At 44.5% G+C, this 11054-nt stretch overlaps 2 protein-coding genes across 6 annotated transcripts in view; one reads left to right on the top strand and one right to left on the bottom strand.

Moving 5' to 3' along the window:
- LOC108637356 (translation initiation factor IF-2-like) lies at positions 6230-7063 on the bottom strand. Its single transcript, XM_018056869.1, has one exon. The coding sequence runs from the start codon at positions 7061-7063 to the stop codon at positions 6230-6232; it is 834 nt and encodes a 277-aa protein (XP_017912358.1).
- NCOA6 (nuclear receptor coactivator 6) overlaps positions 6375-11054 on the top strand; it is a 91044-nt gene continuing 86364 nt past the window's right edge. For all 5 annotated transcript variants that reach the window (XM_018057746.1, XM_018057748.1, XM_018057747.1 and 2 more), the window contains exon 1: positions 6375-6580. The gene's annotated coding sequence lies outside the window, so the exon portion shown is untranslated. The remainder of the gene's footprint in view (positions 6581-11054) is intronic.

Here is an 11054-nt window from a genome sequence, read left to right as displayed (position 1 = left end):
TTCCACTGTTTTTCCATCTATTTGCCATGAAGTGATGGGACCGGATGCCATGATCTTCATTTTTTGAACATTAAGTTTTAAGCCAGCTTTTTCACTCTCCACTTTCATTTTCATCAAGAGGCTCTTTAGTTCCTCTTCACTTTCTGCCATAAGGATGATGTCATCTGCATATCTGAGGTAACTGATATTTCTCTTGGACCGAGCAATCATAGTCCTAGGTATAAATCTAGCAAAAATTATACATGTGTTTACTCAAATACATAGGCAAGAAGGTTCATAGTAGTACTATTAAAAGTTGACCTACAGTGAAAACTGAAATGCTCATCATCAGTAGAACGGATAAACTGTGACAAATTAAAATAAGGAACTATATGTAGCAATGAAATGGAACCAACTACAACTATCTGCAACAATATAGAAGAATCTCAAAAACACAAAATTGAGCAAAAGAAGGCAGACTCAGAAAAGCACATTTTATATGCTTCCATTTACATAAAATTTAATACCTGATAAACCTAATCTATGAAGTTAAAAGTCAGAGTACTATTTACCCTCAGAGGGGTGGAAAAGGAGAACGAAGGAGCTTTTGTGGGGCTCAAATGTTCTGTTTCTTGATTTGGATGTTGGTTGGACATCAGGTCCCATCACTTCATGAGAAATAGATGGGGAAACAGTGGACGCAGTGGCAGACTTTATTTTGGGGCGCTCCAAAATCACTGCAGATGGTGACTGCACCCATGAAATTAAAAGATGCTTACTCCTTGGAAGGAAAGTTATGACCAATCTAAAGAGCATATTAAAAAGCAGAGATATTACTTTGCCAACAAAGGTCCGTCTAATCAGAGCTATGGTTTTTCTAGTAGTCATATGTGGGTGTGAGAGTTGGACTATAAAGAAAGCTGAGCACTGAAGAATTGATGCTTTTGAATTGCAGTGTTGAAGAAGATTTTTGAGAGTCCCTTGGACAGCAAGGAGATCCAACCAGTCCATCCTAAAGGAGATCAGTCCTGAGTGTTCATTGGAAGGACTGATGTTGAAGCTGAAACTCCAATACTTTGGCCACCTGATGCATAGAACTGACTCATTGGAAAAGACCCTGATGCTGGGAAAGATTGAAGGTGGGGGGAGAAGGGGACAACAGAGGATGAGGTGGTTGGATGGCATCACTGACTCAATGGACAAAAGTTTGGGTAAACTCCAGGAATTGGTGATGGACAGGGAGGCCTGGCAAGCTGCAGTCCATGGGGTTGCAAAGAGTCAGACACGACTGAGCGACTGAACTGAACTGGATATGTGTGTCCATTTTGTGAAAAATCATCATTACATTTATGAGTTGTGTATTTTCATGTCTTTATGTTATATGCTAATATAATGTTTAAAATAGTCAGAATATTTTTGAAATCAGGTTTTATAAGCCCTAGAATAATTCTCCTTTTTTTTTTTTGGTCTCTTCTTGATACTCTTTCATTTTTTTGATTGTGTATTCTATTTTTCAAAATTTTTATCCCTCTTCAAGACACTTTATTTCCTATTGTCTGAAAACTGAACTGATTTTGTAATAATAAGGCACATTACTGCCATCTACTGGTAAATTACCACAATAAAGGTATACTTTACAGTGTGTACCAGTGAGTGGCATCCATTTACATGTGATGTCCTCCAGTAAGACACAGCTTGCCTAACCAAATGTGATAACCTTGCCATTTGGCACCATCGTGATGAATCCCACAGACAGTAGCATGTTGATACTCTCTAGTAGGCTTTAGTCTTTTTTTTTTTTTCCTGTTTGATGCTGTTCTTAAAGACATGGTTCTAGGGTTCACCATCAGTCTTACCACTGCAAAGCTTAAGCCCATCAGACAAACATGAAAATAAATGTTCAAAAAATGCCGATCAAAGTTAGTCAGAAAGAAATATATATGCGGTGGTTGTGGTTTGGTGGCTAAGTCATGTCTGATCCTTGCAACTCCACGGACTATGTAGCCAGCTGGGCTCCTCTGTCCATGGAATTCTCCAGGCAAGAATACTGGAGTGGGTTGCCATTTCCTTCTCCAGGGTACCTTTCTGACCCAGGAATTGAACCCAAGTCTCTTGCACTGCAGGCAGATTCTTGACCGAGTGAGCTACGAGGGAAGCCCTAACACATATATATGGAATCTAATAAAGTGGTACTGATGAACTTTTTTGCAGGGAAAAAATAGAGATGCAGACGTAAAGAACAGACTTGTGGTCACAGAGTGGGAAGGAGAGAATGGGACAAACTGAGAGATTAGCACTGACATATATACCCTACAAAGTGTAAAATAGATACCTGGTGGGAAGCTGCTGTATGACAAAGGGAGCTCAGCTCCCGGCTCTGTGATGACCTAGATGGGTGGGATGGTGGTGTGGGAGGGAGGCTCAAAAGGGAGGGCAGATATGTATACTTATAGCCGATTCATGTAGTTGTACAGCAGAAACTAACACAACATTGTAAAACAACTATCATCCAATTTTGAAAAAAGGCCAAATTGTTCACATCAAAGAATAATTAATTAGATGGTGATGAACAGGGAGGCCTGGTGTGCTGCGATTCATGGGGTTGCAAAGAGTCAGACACGACTGAGCGACTGAACTGAACTGAACTGAACTTCCTCTTTATCTACTGGACTTCCTTGGTGGATCAAACTAAAGAATCTGTCTGCAGTGCAGGAGATCTAGTTTTGATCCCTGGGTCAGGAAGATCCCCTGGAAAAGGAAATGGCAATCCAATTCAGTATTCTTGGCTGGAGAATTCCATGGACAGAGGAGCCTGGCAGCCAACATACAGTTCATGGGTCACAAAGAATTGGACATGACGGAGCATCTAACAGTTTCTTTTTATCTAAATCTGAATCCAGAACAGTCCTGGATGTCTCAGGACTGCTTTTCTTGCTCAGAGAATTCTGTGAAACAGCCTGATAACCTCTTCAGCGGCCTCAGGTAGTCTGTTGCTTATTGAGGCTATCATAAGTGCTAGTCACTCTTTTAAACATTTTGTATCTACTAATTCATTTTGAAGTGAAGTGAAAGTGAAGTGATGCTTTTGAACTGTGGTGTTGGAGAAGACTCTTGAGAGTCCCTCAAGAGTCAGCAAGGAGATCCAACTAGTTCATCCTAAAAGAAATCAGTTCTGAATATTCATTGGAAGGACTGATGCTGAAGCTGAAACTCCAATACTTTGGCCATCTGATGTAAAGAACCGACTCATTGGAAAAGACCCTGATGCTGGGAAAGATTGAAGGCAAGAGGAGAAGGGGACAACAGAGGATGAGATGGTTTGATGGCATCATCAACCCTATGGACACGAGTTTGAGTACGCTCTGGGGGTTGGTGATGGACAGGGAAGCCTGGCATGCTGCAGTCCCTGGGTTCACAGAGAGTTGGACACAACTGAGCAAATGAACTGGACTGAACTGAAAGTCACTCAGTTGAGTCCGACTCTTTGTGAGCCCATGGACTGTAGCCCACCAGGCTCCACTCTCCATGGGATTCTCCGGGAAAGAATACTAGAGCGGGTAGCCGTTCCGTTCTCCAGGGGATCTTCCCCACCCAGGGATTTAACCTGGGTCTCCTGTATTGCAGGCAGATTCTTTACCATCTGATCCTGTAAGGTACCCTTATTATCTGCACCTTACAGATGAGGCAATTGTAGCACAAAAATGTTAAATTATATTATGATGCTACAAAAATAGAGCTTATAGTCTTTTGGGAACAAAAACCATGTAAGGATTTAAAAACAAAGGGAAAAAATACTTTGGACCCTGTGGGACAAGTCATTTTTCTCCTTTTGGTCCAAGTTGTATCATCCGTAAGATAAGAACTCTGGAGTTACCTGAAGTCACACAGCTAACAGGGGCTTCCCTCGTAGCTCAGTCAGTGAAGCATCTGCCTGTAATGCAGGAGATCTGGGTTTGATTCCTGGGTCAGAAAGATCCCCTGGAGAAGGAAATGGCAACCCACTCCAATATTCTTGCTGGGAAATCCCATGGACAGAGGAGCCTGGAAGGCTACAAAGAGCTGGACATGACTAAGCCACCAACAGTTTCAGCTTTCTTTTTCAGGATCCTCGTATGAGAAATCACATAGTAGTTGATCTTTTGTGACTGACTTATCTCACTTACGGAGAGAGCAATGGCACCCCACTCCAGTAGTACTCTTGCCTGGAAAATCCCATGGATGGAGGAGCCTGGTAGGCTGCAGTCCATGGGGTCGATAGGAGTCAGACACGACTGAGAGACTTCACTTTCACTTTTCACTTTCATGCATTGGAGAAGGAAATGGCAACCCACTCCAGTGTTCTTGCCTGGAGAATCCCAGGGACAGGGGAGTCTGGTGGGCTGCCGTCTGTGGGGTCGCGCAGAGTCGGACACGACTGAAGCAACTTAGCAGCAGTAGCAGCACTATCTCACTTAGCATAATGTTTTCAATGTCTGCAATGTTATAGCATGTGCCAAAATTTCCTTCCTTTTTAAGGCTAATGTTACATTGTATGTATATGCCGCCATTTTGTTTATCCATTCATCTGACAGATATATAGCCTGCTTCTACCTTTTGGCTGCAGTGAATAATGCTGCTATGAACATGAGTACATAGCACAGTACATATGCATAGTACATAGAACATAGTACTTAGCATAGTACAAATATCTGCTTAAGTCCTGCTTCTACTTTCTTGAGGTAAATATCCAGAAGTAGTATTTTTGGATCAGATGGTAGTTCTATATTTAACTTTTTGAAGTTAAAGTGATAACTGCAGTGGTAAACGGTAACGCAGGTAAAAATGTATTAGGTGTACACTTAAGATGTTTGCATTTTCCTGTATGTAAATCATGCTCCATTTTCTAAAAGAAGAAAAAGCTTAAATTTTTTTTTTCTAGGTTCTTGTAAACCCTCTTGGTGTTAATTTCTTGGGCTCAAGTGTCCGAGGTGCCCTTTTGGCTGCCTGTGGTTCTCTTTATTTTTCTCTGCCCTTAAGGGTCCACCACCATTCTCAGGATTCACACGCAACAAATATTTACTGAACATATGCTCTGTGCCAGGCCCTGTGCTATGTGCTGAGAAAACGGCATTTAAACAAGATGGATAAACTCTCCCTCCTAATGAGGTCCACAGCCTCCAGAAGACAGGTGATAAACAACCTAGTGAGTCCTATTGAGGACAAGGAAGAGAACTTGCCTAAAGAATCCTCAGAGAAGGTGTCCTTGGGGTAGTGATGTTTGAGCAGGGATCTGAAGGCTGACAAATTATCTACTGAGGAGGGGGAGCACACCAGATGGACCGATCAGCATGTGCAAGGATCCTAAGAAGGAAGGAAGTACAGAATGTGAAGATCAATGTACTTAAAGTCCAGAGAGAGTTAAAGAGTGCTAGGAGATAAGCCTGGCGATGTGGGACAGGCAAGAGACAGCTATTTGGCCTTTATCATAAGAGCAATATGAACCATCAAATAGTTTTAAATAGAGGAGAGACATGATCAGATTTCTGACTTAGAAATATTGCTCTGACAGCAGGGTGGAGAATAGGTTGGAGGGGAGCCAGGGAGAATGTGGACTGGCCTTAGAGGGCTACTGCACCACTCCAAGCACATGGTGTGTGCTCAATAAATATATTGGTGGAATGAAATGACTGACTTTTCTTAGATGAGACCAACATGCCTGAGCTGTACAATCAGCTAACAATCCCCTGTTTATCTATATAACATGATGCTTGTAATAGACCTTTAACTCCCATTTCACAGATGAGGAAGTTGAAGTTGAGGCAAAGGAAAATTACACAGCTATCAAGAGTGGAAGCCGGATCTGAATCCAGGCCTTTAGGACAGGCATCAAGCCCAGGGCTCGGGAGGCTTCCCTACATTTGGGAAGAGGGGGAAAGGGCCACACTCCCCTGTACCCACTGAGTCTGCTAGGGTCACAGTGATGGGACTTACAGGCAGACATCAGTAATAAAGGCTAAAGATGATCTTTATCATCATTAGCGTTATTAGATACTACGTGTCAGGCACTGTGCCAAGGGCTTTCCACGCTTTCCCTCATTTCCTCTTTGCAAAGACTATTATTATATCCGTATCTCAGGTACATAAACTGAGGCTTGGAAAGTTGACTTGCCCAAGAACACTCAGCTTAGAGGGTTTCCATATGGCTGTGCAGTGACTCCAAGATGGGGGCAGCAGCCACTGGGAATATTACAGCGCCAGGAGACAAACAATCTCATATCCCGCCTCGAGCTCCGCACCCAACCGAGCTGGCGCGCACTCGGCCCCGCGCTCTCGGGGACGTTTGGTCACGTGGCCAAGGCCCCGCCCCCGCCCTACCCCGCCCTCTCCCGCGCTCCCACCCTCTCTCCCTCCCTCCCCCTCCCTCCCCGACCCGGTCCGGCCCATCCCCCTCCCCGCCGGCTCCCTGAGGCCCAGCCGGGTCGGGCTGCGGGCGGCCGGGCGCCGACGGCCGGATAGACGGGCGCACGCGAGGACGGACCGACAGACACACGGAGGGCCGCGGGCACGCACGGCCCGGGCCGGTGCTCCGAGGCCCGCCCGGGAGGGCTGGGGCCGCGCTCAGGTGAGCTGACGGCGACGCGGGCCCGTAAGGGGTGGGCCCGCCGGGCGTCCGCGGTGCCGGCCCGGCTGGCTCCGCGGGAAGGAGGCGCCGCCCGGGCCCGGCGCGGGAAAATGGCGCCGGCGGACCGTGGAGCACGGCCCCTGTGCGGTCTCGGCCCGTAGCCGCCCCGCCCGCCCGCCGCGCTTGTGTCCCCGTCGCCATGTTGGGGAGCGGGCCCGGGGCCTGCGGGCGCGGGCGCTGGGGACTGCTGGGGGCCCGGCAGTGGTGGGGAGGGTGCGGGACTCGGTGTCCGGGAGCTGAGGGAGTGCTGAGCCGGCTGGGGTCTGCACGGGGTGGCGCTCCAGGCCTGAGGAACTGGAGGGAGTCGGACGTGGGGTCGTGGCCGGGGTCGCCGAGAAGGGTCGCTGGGTCCAAACGGGATCGGGATCGGGATCCATGGGGCTTGGGGAGCAGGAACTGGAGCTGGGTCAGGTCGTGGTCCATGTTCAGGACCCCAGGCCGGCAGGGCGCGGAGGGGCGTGGGATTTGAGCCCAGGCTGTCAGGGCTGGGACAGTTCTTTGCGGGGGGCGGGGGGGGGTGGTGAAAGGGTTGATTGGAAATGGGGGCCTTTTCGGTACAGAGGCGAATATCAGACTGGTCTAGTCGTTAGAGTTGCGGGGCAAGTCCGTGTAACTCCCAAGGGACTGAGGACATACGTGCCCCCAGGATCCTACACTCCGTATTGGCAAGAGGAACAGAAAAAGTAATGCTTTGATGAAGAAGAGAGAAGGGGGATTGAGGTTTGGATGCAGGAGCTGGCCAGCAAAAGAATGCAAAGTGGAACTGGTTGGCAAGAAGAGAGAGCCTCCATCAACTTAGGGAGTTTGTGTGTGTGTCTTTAAAAGGAGGGACCTGGCTGTTTGTGGGCGGTGACCCAAGGTGTCTTCCCAGGAAGGGGACAGCCCACTGTTTTTTAAGAGCAGTGTCACCTGGGGAGGTCATCAGAAAGGCGTTATTGAAGCCATGAGAATGGTAAAGGATTAAATGTGTGAAAACTGCAAAGGCCTTAGATCATGTAATGGTTTTAGATTATGTAGTGATTTTAGCTGAGACACAGAAAAGTAAAGTTGACTTCTCAAGATCTAACCAGTAAATGACAGAAGTAGTACTAGAACTCAGGCCTGTTGCCTCCTTATTCAACACAACTGCCTTAGAGGAATTTACCAGGTGGGCGAAAAGTATTAAGTCAAGTGTGGCAGCATATATCAAAGAACTACTAAGTAAGTTCTTTTTGTATTGAGTTTGTCAGTACAAAAAATGAGTGGGATAGGAGGAAAGTATAGATAACTAGCTATTTGATAATTTCTAGTGTACTTCTGTTTGTGCAAAGAAGTTATCTTCAGAATCTTTTTGACTTATATCTTTATGTAGAGTCTTAAAAGATGCTCCTTCTCTTCTAGGTGTTTACTGTACAGCAAAGGGACACAAAAAGCCTAAAAGGTAGCAGTGAACAATGGATCTCTATCATGACTGTAATTGACGTTCTATCATGATAGAGGGATTCAAAGTCCCCATGAGCTATGAGAGAATTCTCAGTTTTGTTATAGTTGTCCCAGGGCCCCCATATAATCAAAAGAGACTTTCAACAAAAAGGTTATGAAGATGTTCATAGCAATGATATTTTTAACATATGTTCAGTATCCTTATTCAGCAACATGATTCATTTGTTTTGGGTCTTTCTAATGCAGGAAAGCCTAATCTTGTCTGTACCATGGGCCCCTTTGTTGCTGTTCAGTCACTAAGTGAAAGTAAGTAAGTGAAGTTGCTCAGTTGTGTTGGACTCTTTGCGACCCCGTAGACTGTAGCCTACCAGGCTTCTCTGTCCATGAGATTCTCCAGGCAAGAATACTGGAGTGGGTTACCATTTCCTTCTCCAGGGGATCTTCCCGACCCAGGGATTGAACCCAGGTCTCCCGCATTGGAGGCAGGCGCTGCTACCTCATGGACTGCAGCATTCCAGGCTTCTTTGTCCTTCATTATCTCCCAGAGTTTCTCAGATTCATGTACAGTGTGTTGATGATGCCATCCAACCATCTCATCCACTGTCGCCCTCATCTCCTCCTGCCCTCAATCTTTCCCAGAATCAGGGTCTTTTCCAGAGAGTTGGCTCTTTGCATCAGGTGGCCAAAGGATTGGAGCTTCAACATCAGTCTTTCCAATAAATATTCAGGATTGATTTCCTTTCCTTGAGGATTGACTGGTTTAATCTCCTTGCACTCAAAGGGACTCTCAAGAGTCTTCTCCAGTACCACAGTTGGAAAGCATCAGTTCTTCAGTGCTCAGGCTTCCTTTTGGTCCAACTCTCTGTACATGACTACTGGAAAAACTATAGCTTTGACTAGATGGACCTTTGTCGGTAGTCTAGCAAAGCTTATGGATCTCTTTCAGGATAATATTTTTAATTGCATAAAACAAAATACATGGGGTTATAGAGAAACCAATTGTATTGAAATGCAATTATTGCAGTATACAAATTGTGATGTAATATAGATATACACTCCTTTATCAGCAAATTAAGAAATTAGATCTAGTGGTGGGTTTGATAATTATCTCAAATGAGCATAATAATTCTGCAATAACTATAATATGATATAAAGATATCTGTGATTACAGTAGCAGAATCACAGATCTGCTAATACAAGAATGGCTTACTGCCTACATTCATATTTGAATAAAATGGTAGCTTCAGTTAGAAGTTAGTGAAAATAAAGTAATTTTTTTTCCCTATCCAAGTTCACAGGCCTTCCCCTCCGTCCCCTGGAATTCTGTCTGTGAACTCCCATCTGTGAACCCCAGGTTAAGGAACCACAAAGGATGTCTTCCATTCAACAGACATTTACTATTTGCTGAGACATCTATTTATATCAGCCATTATGACAGGCTGTGAGGAGTCATAGATCTTTAAGCAGGATAGGGTCTTTTCAGTTTGGATATTCAGTCCCATGAGAGAAGTGAACATGTAAACAGTGACCATTCAGGATGTTAAATGCCAAAGGAGAGCTGTCAGTTTCTTAGGACACAGTTAGGCAAGTCTCTGCTCTAGGATTAGGGAAGGCTTTGGAAATAAGTGAGACTTGAGATGTGTCCTGAAGGATAAAGGAGTTTGCCAGATGCAGAAGAGAGAAGAGCTTTCACGTAAGGACATATATTTTCAGGGAATGTAATTTAACGTGTCTGTAGCATAGTGTGTGTGTGTGAAAGAGTGGTTGGAGATGAGACTGGGAAGGTTGTTTGGAACCTGGGTTGAAGGACCTTGCTAAGGAGTTTGGACTGAATCCTTGGCTTTTAGAGAGGCATTCAAGGCTTTCAAGGAGTGGAGTTATGATGAGGTTTAATTTTTAGGAGATAAATGAATGTGTTTTGGAGGGAGGGTGGATTGGAGAGCAGAAAAGAAGTAATGAGGGAATGAGGGCCTGAACCAAGACAGAAGCTGGACACGTTGACTAGAGTTAGAATTTTCAAGTGTTGATATAATTACATTGTGAGTGATGAGCGAGAAGGGGAATTTTTTAGATTTCTCGTTTGAGGTGGCAGTCAAAGAGGTTTAAAAAAGGAATGAAAGGAAAATGAGTGAGAATTGCTGCAGATAATAAGGAAAAAGGTTTTTTTTAATAGAATAATAGACTTTTGGAAGCCAGTGCAGAGATGTCAAGTGTGATGTCATTTATTGCTTAAGAAAATCATGTGTCAGTAGACTGGGAAAGTATTCCTAGAGTAGGGAAATCATAACTGTCAATGTCAGGTCTTGGCAGATTGTGGCCCATGCATCAAATCTGTTCCACCACCTGTTTATGTAAATAAAGTTTTATTGCAACATCGGCACACTCATTTACATATTGCTTTTGTCTGCCTTCATACTAGCAGTGGCAGGTTAAATAGTTGTGACAGAGAATATATAGCTCACAAAATTGAAAATATTTACTTTCTGGCCCTTTACCGAAGATATTTGCCGGTTCCTGATCTGTGTGTCTGAATGTTGGACAGTAAACTTCTGATTTACCATCCTGTGTGATGAAGAATAACCATCTTGGCACTGTCTTTCTGGCCGGATTCCCCATGCTCTGTGTATCTGCAGCATGACATAGATCCCTGAATATTTTATATTGGTCAGTGGTGCCATGGTTTACTGTTTTGGGGTCCACTGTGTGACAACTGGTTCTTGCCAGGTTTTCACAGTTTAGACCTTCCTGGGGCCTATTTTGTCATTTTTTTCTATTGGGTTGTCTTTTCCAAAAGATTTCTTCATATTTTTTTATTATTAATCCTTTTGTTGATTATATGTATTACAGATATCATTTCCTGGTTTGTTTTTATCTCCTGCTAATGTTTTTGTATCTCTTTAAGTTGTTAAAAAGTTTTGAATTTTAATCAAGTTTATCTTTTTCTCTCCCAAGATTTAGTAGCTATTCTTTATATTATCTTTTTGCCGTTTAT

The sequence above is a fragment of the Capra hircus genome, chromosome 13, assembly GCF_001704415.2.
Source record: "Capra hircus breed San Clemente chromosome 13, ASM170441v1, whole genome shotgun sequence".
Lineage (NCBI taxonomy): Eukaryota > Metazoa > Chordata > Mammalia > Artiodactyla > Bovidae > Capra > Capra hircus.
Note: the sequence above shows the minus strand (reverse complement) of the source record. Positions and strands in the feature narration are given on the sequence as shown.

Excerpts from the sequence above, each read along its gene's own strand:
- LOC108637356 (XM_018056869.1), bottom strand. The coding sequence starts at position 7,063 with ATGGACCACGACCTGACCCAGCTCCAGTTCCTGCTCCCCAAGCCCCAT.